This window comes from Coenobita brevimanus, chromosome 43 (genome assembly GCF_032717465.1).
Source record: "Coenobita brevimanus isolate Jiangsu-jjx chromosome 43, ASM3271746v2, whole genome shotgun sequence".
NCBI classification, from domain to species: domain Eukaryota; kingdom Metazoa; phylum Arthropoda; class Malacostraca; order Decapoda; family Coenobitidae; genus Coenobita; species Coenobita brevimanus.
This window is the reverse complement of record NC_136996.1, coordinates 25989414-26008107: the sequence shown is the minus strand read 5'-3', so window position 1 is coordinate 26008107 and position 18694 is coordinate 25989414. Positions and strand designations below refer to the sequence as shown.

The 18694-nt window shown below is 42.0% G+C and overlaps 1 protein-coding gene across 1 annotated transcript in view; it reads right to left on the bottom strand.

The window, feature by feature from the left end:
• Positions 1 to 18694, bottom strand: part of LOC145397751 (uncharacterized) — a 119732-nt gene that overhangs the window by 4688 nt on the left and 96350 nt on the right. Inside the window, exons 11-12 of the mRNA XM_080270773.1 lie at positions 9947 to 10069; positions 2275 to 2418 (exon numbers count right to left, since the gene is read on the bottom strand). Of these exons, the coding sequence (XP_080126899.1) occupies positions 2275 to 2418; positions 9947 to 10069 (267 nt within the window). The remainder of the gene's footprint in view (positions 1 to 2274; positions 2419 to 9946; positions 10070 to 18694) is intronic.

The following is an 18694-nucleotide window of genomic DNA, read 5'->3' as shown; positions in this document are numbered from 1 at the left end:
CCAGTTCTCCTTAGCACTTCATCATTTCGCACCCGATCCATACGCGTCACTCCACACATACTCCTCAGACACCTCATCTCCATTACATTCAAACTTTTCCTCTCTGCTACACCCATATTCCATGTTTCAGCCCCATATAACGCAGTCGGTACCACAACACCCTCATACAGCCTTCTCTTTACATCCATTCTAAGCAAACGACATTTAAACACTTTTTTCATTCCTCCCAGCACCTTTCCTACTTCATTTATTCTAAACTTCACTTCTGCATCAATTCTTCCATCCACAACAACATGTGACCCTAGATATTTAAAACAATCTACCTCCTCAAGCAACTCACCATTCAAAACTATATTCATCCCCCTACCATCTATTAACCTCGTACACTTCATCACTTTACTTTTATTCTCGTTTACTTTCAATTTCCTCCTTTCACACACCCTTCCAAACTCCTCTACCAACTGTCTCAATCTCTCCTCTGAATCAGTCACCAGTGCAGTATCATCTGCAAACAGCAGCTGCTTCAGATTCCACTCTCCCCCATCAAGATTCACCAGAGTCAGACCTCCACCTAAAACTCTTGCATTCACCTTCCTTTGTACAAGGGAATAATTATACCTGACTTCCAATCCTCCGGGACTCTACCTTCCTCCCAGGCCAACCTGCACATCTTCCACATCCATTCTACTAATATCTCTCCCCCATGCTTCAGCATTTCACCACACACTCCATCAATTCCTGGGGCTTTCCCCGATTTAACACTCTTCATTGCTTCCACAACTTCTATCCTACTGATTTCTTCCTGTCTTCTCACATCCCTCCTTCTCCCAGCCATTCCCCAGCCACTTATACTTGCATTACTTCCATCCTCTGTGTTCAACAATTCCCTAAAGTGTTCTCTCCATCTGCTCACTTTTTCTCCCTTCTCCACTAGTAATCTACCATTTTTATCTTTCACTCCCCTGCTAACTTCACTTCCACACTGTCTTACTCTTTTCACCTCTTTCCAGAACATTTTCTTACAGTCCCTCCACTTTACACTCAAATTCCTTCCAAATTCCTCATCCACTCTCTTCTTACTCTCTCTTACTGATCTTTTCACCTCTCTCTTTCTTTCTACATATAACTCTCTCTTCCGCCTCTCAACTTCTTCCACGCCCCAATTTCTCATCCATTCATTGTATGCTTTCTTCTTTTGTGCCACAGCCTGTCTCACCTCTTCAGTCCACCATGCTGTTCCTTGCACCCTCCTCCGTCTTCTCTTCCTTCCACACACCACATCACATGCTGCACATATTTCTTCTGTAAATATCCTACACACATCTTCCACGTCTCCCATCTGCTCCAATTCATATTTGCCCAATCGTTCCTCCACTTCACAATTTTCAGATTTTACTTGTTGGCCATAGTGAGTTATTTACAGGTGTGAGGCATAGGTTAGCTTCTTTTACAGCAGTTAGGCCATTTAGACTGGCTTAAAACTTGTTTTTGGTCTCAATTGGGTGGGTTTTGGACTTGGTTGGGGGAGAAACCCAAGGCTGAAAAATGCATCCCATTAATTTACATGTTAAATCTACCCCGAGATATGATACCCTGCCTAACGATGGGTTTTTATGTAACCAACTGCATCGTTCAACCTGGGTATACAGGAAGACCTCACTATAACGGACTAATTGGGGTCCAAGCCATTCCGAAAAAAGAAAAATTCCGGTAAAAGCGACATCCAGACTTCCCCTTGTTAACCTGGACTTTTTCCGATATATCAGACATTATTCCGGATCGCATCAATGGTTTATGAACTGTTTTCATTACCACTGCAGTACTGTCCTGTATTATACCTTCACTACAATAATCAAATGGTATAATATACGTAATAATACTGTACTGTACACTGATAAATATGTCTTTTATATATTTAATTGTGAACATTAATGCAGTGGTCAGGCAGTCTGCACTGCTGCTGGCTTTACTGGTCTTTTCTTGATATATAAGAATTTAGTCCGGTAGGCTCCTTGAGTCCGATAAAAGCGAATTCCAGTATACTAAAGTCCGTCATATTAAGGCTTTACTGTACTTGTATATCTCTCCCGTATATCCTCGGATAAGTTTTGTATAGCGTATACCACTTTCTAAACTGATATTTATGGCAAAATATAGAATATGTTATCCACTTCAACTCTGAAAATTATTCTGGAATATATTCTCTAAAACACACAGTAGGGCTTCAATACTGTTACTATGCTTAGCTAGTTGGTCATGTGTGCAGCTACATACCTTTGTGGCAATGTCTGGAGTGATGAGGTTGGTAGTGATGAAAGAGGCCAAGCTTTGGTTGACAATGTCCAGCAGATAGAGGTGGTACAACTTTGTCAACACTGGATGAAGACTGCTTTCACATTTTTTCAGTACCTCACCAAACTGACATGACATAAGGGGAAGAAAATTATTAATTAGGATATATAAAGGTTATACAATTCAAATGAACCTAAAATTTCCATAATTAGGTTATATAAATCAATTGATTTGTTTAATCGAATAACAACAAACATGCCAAATACTGTATCTAATACTGATATTTAGACTGGAACACACTTGTCCACCATTTTTTTATCCAGTGGAAATGTTTTTGACATGTTTGTCTTTACAACATGGTCAAATGTCCTATATAACAAGGTAGATTCTTGTCCCAACATGCTGCAGGTTGGTACATGTGGCATGTCTTTCCTGAGGAAAGTTGTAGTGAAAGAACAATGAACTTGCCAGCAAACACTCCTTCAGGCTGCCAATGAGCAGAGGGTCCCATGATGACGTTACACTCAGAGCCAATCAGCAGCCGTGTTTTGTGAGTGTGGCCAGATCCTGCCCTTCCCAGTTCTGTTTACATTGTAAGCCACACACATGCATTTGGTTTATTACATTATTTTCACCTCAGATTTACAGTGATTTACATTGCAACATGAATGACTTGCATGGTGACGATGACCAGGAGGTCCCCGAGCATACATGGAAGCGAAAATGTGATCCATCTTCTTGGAAACATGCAGTTGCCCAGCAAAAACAAAATGCTTGAAAAGCATATGTGAGTTATAGCACAAAGAAGGAAGTGCCAGCTAGGAAAATTGGTCCTCCTTGTAAGTGTGGCTGCATCAACAACTTGGGCAATGATACTGCTTTTTGGGCAATGAGTGATTATAACAGAAAGAACAGTTACACTGCCAGTCAAGTGAAAAGTGTTGCTATGAAGCAGCAATGTGTCAAGAGCCATAAATCACGCAAGTCATGTACGATTAGTTATTGTGTTGAGTATGCCAATGTGACCTATGATGTTTGTCAATATCATTCCTCAGCATTCATGGTTTAGGTGAGTGTAGAGTTTGTTCTGTACTCAACCAGGTGACTGTACAGTACTTGGATCAGTGGAAACTGACAAGCAAGGCACTCGTGCTAATCTGAAACAAGTTAGTGATGAATGGAGGGCACTAGACCAACGATTTACTGGACTACTGTTATTCCTCAAACCCTCCACAGCACCTAAATAGATGCAGCATTACTATGGATACATTGATGATTGTCGTTCTTTTCATTTTTGTGGTTATTTTCAAATTGTTTCTTTTCTCACAGAGGTACAATGGTATGGGGTTCATAACTGAACAGCATTATAACCTGATACAGTCAATCCTCGTAAATCCCGGCAATTTGGGTCTGGACCACTGCAATGATTTACAAATTCCGTGATTTATGAATAATAACTCTTATGGGAAAAATTAATTTGGGTCTGGACTTTGGCCACCCTGTCCCCACAGCACCCTACCTGCACCTATCTAGGCACCATCAAACACAAACATACAAATTTAGGAATATTGAGTGCATACAGTATATTAAATAGAAATAAGCAATGTTAAGGGATCTCACCTTAATCCTATGATGAAATTGCTGAAGTGAATGGAGTGGGGTGGTGTTGGGAAGCACTTAGAACCTCTCAGCATGAGGTGGGGGTGCTCCCTCATGCTGTTCTCCCATCTCCAGCTCCTCTGCCTCCCTCAGGAAGTCCTCAAAGTCTGCCTTAGAGATGACAGATGCTATGTTATCCACATCCTCAGTGTGTGAAGGGCCAGGCTGTGGTCCAGGCTCAGCTTCTGCCCTTACCCGGGCAAAATAGTAGGTGATGAGTTCTTGATGTTTCTCATTAACTCTGTGATTATGCAAGTCCTTGTAAAAATGCACAGCTTTTTCTAGGTAACCAATACTCTCACTACACCTTTCCTCATCACGTTCAATGGATTTCACAATTTCCTTGGCCAACTCTAAGTAAACAAGCAAATCACTGAGCTCCTTCATAGAAGGCCCTCAACGTTCCTGCACATTCACTTCACTCACTTCACAGTTGGTCTGCCTTTCCAAGTGCTCGTTGTCTTCTATAACAGCCTCCATGACAGCCTCAGCATCATCAACCTTCCTAGTAATCACGTCCATTATGTCACTAGCTGGTTGTTGGGTCGCGATTTTCAGTTTGAATACTGCGGTTTACGGTTCTCCTCGGAAAAGGCCCACTTCGGTGCCTAGGTCCGCGATTTTCGTGAATTAACAGTGATTTAAGCTTGTGGGCAGTCTGACAGCCACTTAGCCACGATTTACAAACCCGTGCTTTATGAACACGCGATTTACGAGGATTGACTATATCATATATTTTGTATTTTATTCTTATGTGTCTAAGTACTTTACCAGCTCTGTTTTTTGGATATTGTTCATTGAAATCAGGCTACTGGTTAATGAGTTACAACGAAACAAATTTTTAACACTTTATCTCAAAACACTGATTTGGTGTGTTCGTTGTTATTTGCCAACGCCTCAAATTAATATAAAAATTCCATAATTAAGATATATGAAGGTTATACAAATTAATCATCATCATCATCATCACTAAATTAACTTCATATTACAGAAGCCTCAAACTAATGTACAGTAAAAGTCCATCAATCCAAACGGCAGTGGACCAAGAATCATTCGGATTATAAGATTTTTTTAAATTTTTGGGTGGGACCCCTAAGACACTTAATTTCATGTTTAAACTGAAATTTTACCGAATGGATCACTTTTCATTCATTCATAATACAATATGGCACATAATTAACATTACATTTTACACAAATTTTTTACTTAATAATGTATTACTGAAGACATGAACTGTAACTGGTAAACTGAGATGTTATGGGTTGTTTAACTCACCAGTACTTCATAGTGTTGAGAACAGCAGCTGTAGGCAGGTAAATGCAATCAGAGAAAGTCCAGTGTTAATAATAATATGCAAGTATTGTAAAAGCACAAAAACTTAATACGTATTACTGTGGAATATTCCTTAAACCTTCGGTACGATATAGTTCACTTTGTTTGTCGCTTTCACTCATCGTCCTTGAGCATCGGCTCAGGCTACTTGCTTCTTCTAGGGTTCCTTGAGGTGTCTTCTTAGGAGTGTGGGTAGCTGGTCCTGGGTCGTCATCAGTGGATTTACCTGCCTGGTTGCTCATGTACTTCAGACAGTCACAGATATCAGCCTGCACAAGTTTCTTGTTGAACTCGTTTTGCAAGATATGGAAATTGATCACCTCAGCCCCATTGTAATGATTATTTTGTTCAACAAAATGCACCAGTTTATCAAAGTATACAGACGCTTCCTTCCATGAAACTTCCACGATCACACCACTTGACACTTCAGCACATTGGGCGCTCAGTTTGAGTTTTTTAATTTTGATTTTTTTAACTTCTGGAGTTTTTGTCAGTCGACTGCAAAAATTCAGATTATGGGGATTTTCGTATTATCCTTGTTCGGATTAATGGACTTTTACTGTATATTGTCTTCTTATGCTTCTCATAACACTAATTCTAATTTTGCTCTCATATACCCTGTCCCCTGCCCCTGCCCCATGAGTTGCCTTTCACGATCACAAAATTCATGAGTATCATTCCCTCTCTACCCCCATGGATTTGCTAACATTAATGGCCTGGATTTCTATGACTCTTAATCCTTAACCATATTTGGTTGATCTCACTCATAAACATATGTTGCGGTACATAATTAAAATGCAGTGTTACAGTCTGGTACAATACATTACTCATTTTGCCTTGTTTTCAAAGGCTCCAACATGCTTGCATGCATCGGCCTTGGTCATCTAATGGCAGCTCTCCATGCTGCTCGATCTCTGGCAGCTTCCCAATTCAGTCAATTATCCCTGAGGTCAAACTTAATTACTTCGTCCCAGGTCTTTTATGGCCTGCTTCTCACAACCCTACCCCCAACATTAACACTTCTCACTTTTTGCAACCAATTATCATCCTCCATCCTCTCCATATGTCCAAACCATCTCAATCTACCTTTCCTTAATACAACACCAATATACTCCAGTCCCATCCTACCCCTCAACTCTTCCACCTTAAACCTAGCCCCCTCAAGCCTCACACTCAGGGACACTCTGCACATCCATCTAATCAACGTCATTTCTTACGTTTCAGCCTGCATATATCCTCTTCCTATACTGCCCAGGCCTCACTACCATACAGCATTACACTTCTAACATGCTGTATACAACTATTCCTAAGCACAAAGAGCCCTCTCAATGTTAGGGGAGGCAACAGATTCCTGAACTTCTTCCAACCAATCCTCAATCTAGCCACAGAGCTAGCTCCAGCCACACCTCCAACACATAACATGTCTCCCAAATAACAAAGCTCTTCCGCACACTCAAGAGACTCACCAGCATGTTCAATCTTTTTCACACCTGACAATCTCCAACTGCTTTCCCCGACACACCGCACGCACGAAATCAGCACTACCTCGCAGTCTACCTCTAATGCCCCTACATCTCTTATGCAACCACTTGTCACAGACTCTGCACAAGGTGGAATTACTTCCCACGCCCTTGTGGCAAATCATACATGGCTACTCTCCCTCTTTTTTGACAGTACCGCCACCAGTCCTAGATACCGTCACTTTTGTTTTATCTGCATTTACTCTTCATCCCTTGTGCCCCATATCATCTCTCCACTCAAGTACCATGATAAACAAGGGACTCAAAGCTGACCCTTGGGGCACAAAACATTCACGGAAAACTCATCACTCAAACCTCCATGCACCCTTACCTGGGTGCAGACACCCACATACAAGGTCATAACCACCATAACCAACAAAAATATTAAGTATGCCTAGTACTGTATCACCATCCTACACCTTATTCCCACTAAAAAATGGAATGGATACAATACTATCCAGCAGGTTAAAGTTAGAAAGTTTCACTCATCATTTTAGCCTTTGATACTCTTGGCAGCATCTCACAGGCATACCATCTACAGGTAAGCCCTTAATTCACGCGAGGGTTACGTTCCCAGACCCTTCGCGTATGTGGTAAATTCATGTATACGTTCTGCCCTTGTGTGCACATAATTACGCATGTCTAATAAGTATATTACATCTGAATAATACTGTTTATGCACTACATACACCTTATAAACTAGCATAAAGTATGAAAAACAACAAAAATGTAAGAAATTTAACACTGAAGATGAAGACACTTCAGCAGTCTGGTGCAATAGCCCTCACTGCCTCCCATATGCTACATTCTGCTTTCTTTATTGTCCAAACAGTTGACTCATTCACCCCAAACATACAGTTCCAAGCCAGTTCACAGGCGTAGGTGGAGACACTTCAGCACAGTCTGGTGCACTACCCCTCACTGACTCCCGTATGCTACGGTCTGCCTTCTTTATTGTAAGAAGTTGACTCACCCCAAACACACGGTTTCAAGACAATTCACCACGAAGTCAATTCACCATCAAAACATGGACGATTTCCAGTCATTCTATAAATATACTTATTATTGATTAATTAATACTTTAATAACTAATTTTCTGGAGTATTTTATAACTCATATAAGTAAAAAAATAGTGTACTGTACTTGCTAAATAAACTGGTATGTAAATAAGTGACGGGGAAATGTCCTGACGGAGAATTGTCGCCGACATTCCTCCCTTAAGTTTGTCCAACACTTTAACTTTCTCTGTCAGCAACATCACTTTACTAGTCCGTTTTGGTGTGTCACCACATGCATCACTAGCACCACGCTTAGGCCCCATGTTGGCAGACAAGGCAAGCAATCACTGGAAGGCAGAAAAATAAGCCACAAATAACGCTTCACGAGTCATGCATGGCTCGACCGTCGGATTCAAATTGACTGTCTGGTGCGTGGTAGACCGACCTCCCACACACACACACACATACATATATGTATGCACACGGGCAGCAGGTAGGCATTTTTATATTTTATTTATTTCTCTTGTATATTAAAATTATTTATTTGAATACTATAATTTTATGTTTTAATTATCGTACGAAAAATTCGTAGATAACCGAAATCGCGTGAAAAAAGTTCGCGTGAATTAAGGGCTTACCTGTACACTATTATCTTTTCCTTACACTGTATCCTGTATATGTATTTCACAAATACCTACAAGACAGTCAAAGACAGTCATTCGTTCATTCTCTTTGTGTGTGTGTGTGTGTGTTTACCTAGTTGTGATATAGAGGATATGAGCTACACTCGTGGGGTCCGAGCATAGTACCTGTCTAGTAACAAACTCTCATCCCTTTTCTGTACAACTCACTGATGTTAGAGTTAACCATTACTCCCAGTCCTTCATTTATGCAACAGGTAAACTCTGAGCTGTCTCCCTCTGTCTGTGTTTCCTACTTCCTATGATCTCCAGTCTTTCAAATGTAGTGTGTCCAAGCATCTCAAAATGAACGGATCTTGAATTTGGCTCTCTCTTGTATTTTTTTTTTTTTTTCTTGGAAGGAACAGTTTGTGAGCTCCTGGCCTTTGGCTCCTTCTTCCTTAAAAAATAAAAAAGGAAGCCATATGGTTACCACCCAGCATAGTAAATGGTTTCCTGGGTACGGGATATCATTTGGCTTGTCACTCAGCATAGAGACCATAAGGTATCCCTACAATGAGGGATGGATGATGGGAGCCCCCACCTACCACCATGTGTGGAAGAGTATGTTCAGGCAAACTCGTATATTTTTGTGCAATTAAACAAATACTGTACAATCAAAATATGTGTTTTTTATTGGAAGTAAAACTCAAGAGTGGTATTTAATGAAACATACTATATTAAGATCCCAGACTAAGAAATAGTAGAAGTCTTGAGAGATTGATACAGTTTCTGTAAACTACCATTTCTAGTAGCATCTAGGATCACCACATGAACAAGAAAAATGGCAAATTCTAACAAATTACAACCAGGATGCACAGAACAAGATGTTGCAACAAAGCAAAACTACTCTACTCAACAGGAGAGTGGCAAATGACTAAAACTATTTGCTCTCCATACAGGAGATGGCAGTTGGGCAGTAAAGAAAGTTGAAAAAAACATTAGAGTGATGTCTTTAACTTTGTGCTACCAATAATCAAGATTAATCACATTTAAAATTTCTTAATAATCGGCCGATTAATCAGTATTGGCTGTTTACTGACTACTGATTAATCGGTAATCAGCAAAATTGCTCATCGGCCCAACCCTATTTAACGTGACTGCGTTCAGATTGGCTCTACCAGATAGGCATATGTGAAGCTACAGAACGTGGTGAAATCATTTTTGGCTATCTGAAGGAGCCAGGATTTCGAGGGCTTGAATGATCAGTGAATGGAAGAGTGGCCAAATGAATTGGGCAAACTTTGGCTGTCTGGACATTGCTATTCCTCACTCAGCCCTAGGGTGGGAATGGAGGTCCTGATGATGATGATGACGAAATCACCGGAAGAAAAACCAGAAGACTCAGCATTTCATGCTGATCAACTTTACAACATATCAGATGATGGTCAAAATTCCTGTAATTTCTAAATTTGATGATCTTTAAAGGCAACAAAAAACAAAAATAAAAACAAAAGTGTACAACCTGCTCTGATATGAGCCTCTCCCCAAAGGCCTTGGCAGCATCTTGGACCAGATCGGACTCCTGCATCATCCAAGTGTCAAATACACCTTCCTTGCCAGCTGCCATCATCTTCTTACCCAGCGTCTGAAATAATACACTGAAATTAGAAAAGGTTTACTCCTAATGACCTAGACAACAGGAGCCTTGCTGTAGGCCCTCTTGTGTCACAGACCCTCTGGGTACCCAGAAAGGGTAATAAAGTACAGGTGACCCTACTCCAACATGACAGATATGTTCCTGGAAGTGATATATTAAAATAGGATTACTTCAAGGGAGTACTAATATGCAACTTACAAGAAAAGTGAGGTTATATTCTTTTATATACCCAGGCCTGTTGGAAGATAGGATCATGGATTTAAAAAAGTTAAATAAACAAATACACATTTTTTTTCTTGAAGTGATGTTGTTACACTTACAATGTTTATAAATGGAAAAAAAATAAAACAAGTAAAACAAAAAACAATAATAATAAGTGCATTCAGTATTTCCATGGAATACAAAGTGTCCTGCCGGATGATAATCATAAATATGTAACTGACCTTCGGAGTCAATGGTTGGTTGTTCTGCGCGACACACCATCGTGGTATGGGGAACAACTGTGTGAAGTTATATCAAAATCTGTCCATGCATGTGGAGGTTACAGTCCACACATGAATGTAGGTATGGCTGTTAACCCTTTCACTCACCTTAAGTTTTCCGTAAGTTTGTATGACATGATCAGAGAAAATGCCACGAGGGCAGCCTGGACTCACGCACAAAGGAAAACATTCCCATGGATTTTATTTGCCCCAGCAATTGATGGAGTGTGTGGTGAAATGCTGAAGCATGGAGGAGAGATAGTAGAAGAATGGATGTGGAAGATGTGCAGATTGGCCTGGGAGGAAGGTAGAGTCCCGGAGGATTGGGAGGAAGGTAGAGTCCCGGAGGATTGGAAGTCAGGTACAGTAAAATTATTCCCCTGTACAAAGAAAAAGGGAAAATAGAAGCATGTGGCAATCATAAGGCCATTTGTCTTCTTAGTGTAACAGGAAAAGTGTATGGTACAATACTTATCGACTTCCTATCACATCCACATCCACACCACAATGCTCCTTCACTTCCTCATTTGTCAGTCTGTCTCTCCATGTGACTCCACATTCTCCTCTCAAATAACTCATTTCCAATGCTCTCACTCTTGACTTGTGGCCCTTCAACAAGGTCCAGGCTTCACTTCCATACATTAGATTTGGTATCACAATGCTGTCATGTAGCAGCTTTTTCACTTATATGCTCACATCCCTGTTTCTTATCATTGCTTTCAAGGAACCAGCAACCTTTCTTCCCTGTTGCACCCTTTCAAGTACTTCACCCTCTAAAATTCCATCCTACTCATCACACTACCCAAGTACTTCAATGCAGTCACATTTTCCATTTCCTCCTCATCCAGACTCACTGTACAGTCACTGACTTCACTTCTCTGAAAGACCATAACTTTACTCTTCCCTACATTCACCGTTAGATTCCATTCTTACACACTCTCCCATACTCGTCCACCAAGCCCTGCAACTCCCCTTATCTTCACTTAACAACACAGTATCATCTGCAAAGAACAATACAGGGAGTTTCCAATCACTGCCCTCTCTCAATAAGGCCGCTCCAACATCCACTGCCCTACCTTGTATCTCATTTATAACCTCATCCATATGAAGACTGAACAACCATGGAGACACGATACATCCTCATTTCAATCCAACCTTCAAATAGAAAAATTCACTCAGTTCACTATCCACGCACACTGCAGCCGTAGCACCATCATACATACTCTTCACGGCATTCAACAACTTCCCATTTACTCCATATATTCTTAATACTTTCCACAATCCTTGTCTATCCACCCTGTCATATGCTTTCTCCAAATCCATGAAGGCCGCATACAACTTCTTTCCCTTCTCTAGAAACTTTTCCACTAAAGACCTCCATCATCCAATCCTACATTGCCCTGTGAGGAGAGTAGAAGCCCGGGGCTAGGCAGTTGGTCTCGACATTTAAGATGAGAGTGACCAGCCTCACTCATCCCTGCGTGGCATTACATGAGCAATCAACCCCAACCACCCCTTGGATATAAACCTTCACTGGCTCAATCCGACTGGAGCACAATAATTACCCACTAAACCACCAGGTACCAAAATTTGGCTATATGGTTACCACCCAGCGTAGTAAATGGTTTTCTGGTGTATATGAAACCAATTGGTTTGTCACCCAGTGCAGAGTCACCCACAGGCAGAAGGAAAAGGAAAGAATGAAAGAAAGAAAGACAGAAGAGGGAGTGTAAAGTCACCCATAGGCAGAAGGACAAGGAAAGAATGAAGGAAAGAACAGAAGAGGATGGAAGGAAAGAAGGATGGAAAAGAGGAAAGGGAAGACACCCCGAGAGCATCACTACACCGAGTGAGTGGATGGTGAGCGCCCCCACCTACCACATCACTATAAGACCTAAGAATGAATATATAATCTACACAACCTCTTTCATTTCTAAAACCTCCCTGTTCTTCTCCAACTAACTCAGCTGTTATTTCCCTAACTCTGTCAATAAGTATCCTACCATATACTTTTCCTATTACACTAGGACGACAAAATGTCCCTATGATTACCACACACTTCATTTTCCCCTTTCCTTTGTACAGAGGAATAATTGCACCCTTCTCCTACCAATATATTTTTCCTGAAGCTATCGCACAATGAATATAGCATCAGTGGTCCCCCTACCTGGCATAAACCTAAATATTGATGAGATGCAGTTTGGGTTTATGCCAGGTAGGGGGACCACTGATGCTATATTCATTGTTCGACAGCTTCAGGAAAAATATATTGGTAGGAGAAGGGATCTTTATTTTGTTTTTGTTGATTTGGAAAAGGCCTTTGACAGAGTCCCTAGAAAGGTGGTGAAGTGGGCAATGAGAAAGCTTGGCTTGGAGGAATGGCTGGTTAGGGTTGTTATGGCTATGTATGTCGGTGCTCACACCCAGGTAAGAGTGAATGGAGATTTGAGAGATGAGTTTTCCATGAATGTTGGTAAGCATCAGGGGTCAGTCTTGAGTCCCATGTTGTTCATCATGGTACTTGAAGCCCTTTCACGTGACTTTAGAGGCGGACTCCCGTGGGAGTTGCTGTATGCTGATGATTTGGTGTTGATTGCAGAGAACAAAATGGAGGTGGAGGAAAGGTTTAGGAAGTGGAGAGATGGTATGGGGCACAAGGGTTTAAGGGTAAATGCAGAAAAAACAAAAGTGATGATATCTAGGGTTGGTGGCAGTACTGTCAAAGACGAGGGAGAGTGGCCATGTGCAGTTTGCCACAAGGGCGTAGGAGGTAATTCCATCTTGTGCGGTATGTGATAAATGGGTGCATAAGAGATGTAGGGGCATCAGAGGTAGACTGCGAGATAATGCTGATTTTATGTGTACGGTGTGAGCAGGTGGAGATTGTCAGACGTGAAAGGATTGAACTTGCTGGTGAATCTCTTGAGTGTGTGGAAGAGTTTTGTTATTTGGGAGACATGTTATGTGCTGGAGGTGGCACTGGAGCTAGCTCTATGGCTAGGGTGAGAAGTGATTGGAAGAAGTTCAGGAAGCTCTTGCCTCTCCTGACATTGAGAGGACTCTCCCTACGTGCTAAGGGGTCTTTGTATGCAGCATGTGTTAGGAGTGTAATGCTGTATGGTAGTGAGACCTGGGCAGTGAAGGAGGAAGATATTCGCCGGCTCAGACGTACAGAAATGACAGTGATTAGGTGGATGTGCAGTGCGTCCCTGCGTCCAAGGCCTGGAGGGGTTGGGTTTACAATGGAAGAATTGAGAGGTAGGATGGGACTGGAGTGTATTGGTATTGTGATGAGGAGAGGTAGATTGAGATGGTTTGGACATGTGGAGAGGATGGGGGATGATAATTGGGTGAGGAAGGTGAGAAGTGTTAATATTGGGGGTGGGGTTATGAGGGGTAGACCGAGAAAGACATGGGACGAGGTCATTAAGTGTGACCTTAGGGTTAAGGGACTGAACAGGGAGGCTGCAATGGATCGTGCAGCGTGGAGAGCTGCCATTAGATGACCAAGGCCAACACATGCAAGCATGTGGAGCCTTTAAAAACGAAAACAAACTTTCAATCCTCCGGGACTCTACCTTACTCCCAGGTCAATCTGCACATCTTCCACATCAATCCTACTACCATCTCTACCCCATTTTTCAACATTTCACCACATACTCCATCAATTCCTGAGGCTTTCCCCATTCTGTGTGTGGGAAACATGACTATTAGAACTTCATATTCAAAACGACAAAATAATGTCTACCTATCAATCTACTGCCAGACATATTAATCCCATAAAAGGTGGCCACAAAAAAACCACCTCCACGTCGCCCTGTACGGTAGTGCACCAACTTTCGCTACAGCAGGATTCGCGGAATCCACTTTCGCGGCATGCACCAAATATTCCCTAACTTCCACTTTCGCTTGAAAAAAATCGATTTTCGCGCACAAATTTTGGGTTTGGGACAATATTTTGAACTTTGAATTTCCTGCACCGCCCGCCCGCAACCCACTGCCATCTTGAATGACATCATGTCAACACTCTGTCCACCCATTCCCGCCATTGTGTACGAGCGTGCTAGCTCCATTGTGTTGGATTCTCACGGTTCAATGGCCTCTACTATACCTGGTAGTGTGGGGAAAGGGCCTGGTGGTGTGGGGGGAGAGCCTGGTGGTGTGGGGGGAGGGCCGGGAGGCCGTGGTGGTGATAAAAAGTGGCCGGGACATTCAAAGTCGGTGCTATCCCTACTGACAGTGCCATAGAGGAGCTTAACCTGGATGAAGATTTCGATGGATTTGTTCAAGAGAACCTGGCACAAAGGGAAATTCAGCACAGAGTGGAAGTGTTGCATCAAGTTGCATCTGAGGAGGCAGAGAGAGAGTGAGTGGTACCGAGGCAGCAAGAGGTGGCGCCAATACGTCTGGCGTGGCTAAATAAGCCCGCCACGCGCCTCGGATACTTACCCCCAACATCCATTAAACACCTCAACCTGGTCTCTGTGGTATGTTTCTCCTCATATAATGTGTGCTGTACAGTTTTTATTGTTTGTATCTCACAATGCAATGTACAATAGTGATTTGATGTATTGTATTGCAAGTGAAAATGAAAATCTGATGTTACTTTAGGATAACCGGGAACCAATTAGCCTTTTTGCCATAAAGACAATGCCCCAACTTTCGCTAATTCCACTTTCGCGCATTATTTTTGGACCCAATTAGGCGCGAAAATTGGTGCCCCACTGTACTTTGCCAATCCACCATTTGACTGCCCTCCCCCTAGCTAAGCCCCCCCCTCTCTCATATAAATGTGCAGAATGTACATTCACTATTTTATGAGGAATGGTGACTAATGGATCATCAGAGTCACTGGCAATGCAGTTTTATGTCATGCATTCTCTCTCCAAAGGGCTATGGCAGTCATTATTTGGAGGACTTTTCTTCAAGCATGTAATACTTCATAACTCGATATCCTTTTGGGGGTCAACCGCTGGTCCTTGGGCAGGGCTCGATGCTCTATCTCTAATTAGTAAGTATGCACTCTACTCCTGTAGACCATAGTTCAACAGTAGCGGGAATCTGTAAATATAGCAGCACCAACTATGAGTGTGTACATGATTTTCTTTGTCCTGCAGGCACCTCAAATTCCAGATACATAAAAAAATTCTTGTTTGAGTAAATGAAATTAGTGAATATATGCAGCCACATATGCGATGATTTCACACTCTAGGGGTTCACGCTGGAAGAGATTCAACGGTATCTCTTTTAACCCTCTGGCCGAGTTAGGCAACTGTGGTCACCCCACTAATTATTCTTCATGACACGTCAGGAGACTCGGCCGGCAAAAAACTTTTCCATACTGTATTCCCTAGAATTTGAGCTGTGTGCCAACCTAGGATATTCTGCCATCTGTTATAGAAAAAGAGTAACTAAGCCTGAATAACAGTAACAGCCTAAATAATAAAATAAAAACCGACTGATTATCATGTTGTGTTTGTGGCAGATTATTAATCCCATGGGGATGAAGTACGGACCAAGTGGAAAGAATAACTTGAAAGCCTCATAAATGGGAATAGAGAAAGCAGAGCTGCTGCAACATGATTGGTTTTGGGGGTGTGCAGCAAGGGAATGCAGTGCCAGGAAACGTGACACGCGCACAGGTGAAGAACACTATGAAGCAGCTGAAAAATGAGAAAGCAGATGGGGTTGATGGGGTGTATGCAGAGATAATTAAGTGCAGTGGAGAGAGTGGAATGAAATGCTCGCTGGAGATGTGTAAGAAGGCTTGGATGAGTGAAACTGTGCAAGTAGAGTGGAAAGAGGCTGTGATTGTACCTCTGTACAAAAATAAAGGTGAGTGAAGTGAGTGCGAGAATGATTGTAGCATAATTTTACTGAGTGTTGTAGGGAAGGTATATGGAAAAATTGTTATAGGGAAAGTAAGAGATAGCAGAAGTGCTATGGTCAGACTCAAATATGAAGTCTGTTTGGGTGGGGCCCGAGAGGGGATTTCCCTCTCTACAGCTCTGCCGCATCAACCCCAGTACCTATCACTCTCTCTCTCATACGTCAGCTATTTACTATTTGAAATTGTATATTAAATATTCTGTACTTATTAAATATATTAAATAAGGCTATATAGTGCTATGAATGTGTCGCTTTTTAGGATAATAACAATGATTTGTATAAATTCCACACCACGTGACAACGTCGCTTTCCGACGTTGCCAGAGGTCAAGGACACCCACCTCAGACCACAGGTGACCGGTCATTTTCTCCCTGATCTCCACCCATGATGACAGCTACTCCGACTCGCTCTCGTGTGCTCCACAGTCGGGAGAAAGAACTTATTTACAATGTGAACAAGTATTTTTTAGAAGAAAAGGCTATTGGAGACTTTATAATTCCACCTTCAGGAGTAGTTGCTCGCACTGCCAAAGCTACCAACGTTAGCGAAAAAACAGTCCAAAGAATCTGCTCAAAATTTAATAAAGCTTGTGTGACACAAATGTCACCAGAACAGCCTGTATTCTCGTCACCAAAAAAGAAGCGCAGTGCAACTGTAACGAATCTCGACGATTTCGACAAGCGTGTGGTCAGAAGAACTGTCCTGGGATTCTATGAAAGGCATGAAATTCCTACATTGCACAAGATTTACGAAGAACTCAAGGAAAACATATCTTTCAACGGAAGCAACGAGTCTCTTCGCAGGATTCTCTTGCAGATGGGCTTCAAATATGCAAAAGTTGATGGCCGAAAGTTCCTTATGGAAAGGAGCGATGTAGCAGCAGCTCGGACCAGATTTTTGAGAGAAATTCGGCAGGTCAAAGTGTCTTCCCAGAACATTGTATATCTTGACGAAACTTGGGTAAATCAAAATTATACAGTTGGAAAATGCTGGACTGACACTGCATCCCCACAAGCCACTGGAATACAGCAACCGACTGGACAAGGACGTCGTTTAATTATTGTGCATGCTGGAACGAGAAATGGCTTTGTTAACAATGCTGAGTTGATATTTCAAGCAAAAAACGATGGGGACTACCATAATCAGATGAATTCAACACTTTTTGAAGACTGGTTCAGGAATCAACTAATACCAAACATTTCACCAAACTCCGTAATTGTTATGGATAACGCTTCCTATCATTCAGTCCAACTTGAAAAAAAACCAACCTCGTCCTGGAGAAAATCGGATATAAGGGACTGGCTTATAAAGAAGGGAGTACGGCCCAGCGACGATCTCTTAAAACACGAGCTGTATGAACTTGCAAAGAAGTTTGATACTGGCACAAAGTATGTAATTGACACAATTGCTGAAGAAGCAGGGCATCGGGTCATAAGATTACCACCGTACCATTGTCAGTACAACCCTATTGAGCTCATTTGGGCTCAGGTGAAGACCTATATAGCCAAGGCAAACACCTTCAAAATGGTTGATCTTAAACGTCTTGCCAAAAAAGCTTTGAATCATGTAACACCGAATAACTGGATGAAAGCAGTACAGCATGCTGAACAACAGCAAGAAGAAGATTCACAGCAAGACGTAGCAGTCGACCATTTCGTGGATTCATTCTTAATCAACATATCAGAAAGCTCAGAGGATGAATTATCTGATTAAAGATCAGAGAGGACTTATGCCTACTAGGGAAACCTCAATAAAAAAAACGCGCCAAGACTTTTACCTCAGTGGTGGTGTGGAAAAAAGGTCGAAACAATATAGAAGAAAACAAAACTTATAAATATATAAAAACTTTCTCAATCAACTGAGAGAGAGAGAGAGAGAGAGAGAGAGAGAGAGAGGAGGTTTGGCAGGGCTGTAGAGAGGGAAATCCCCGCGCGGGCCCCACCCAAACTGACTTCATATTTGAGTCTGACCATAGTAAGTGATGAACAGGGTGGCTTTTGGAGTGACAGAAGATGTGTGGATCAATTATTTGCAGTGAACGGTAGGTGTTAGTGCCGAGGTGGTGAAAAGTAGAGGTGTATGGTATGTAGGAGGACTACTGGGCCTTGGAAACAGGCTGTGAAGCCTATGCCCAGAGTTGGACAAAAAAAAAAAAAAAAGAGGGGAGGGGGGGGCATCTAAGTAAATGGTTCACGATCAATGTGAGCTTGTGACAAGGTTGTGTGATGTCCCCATGGTTGTT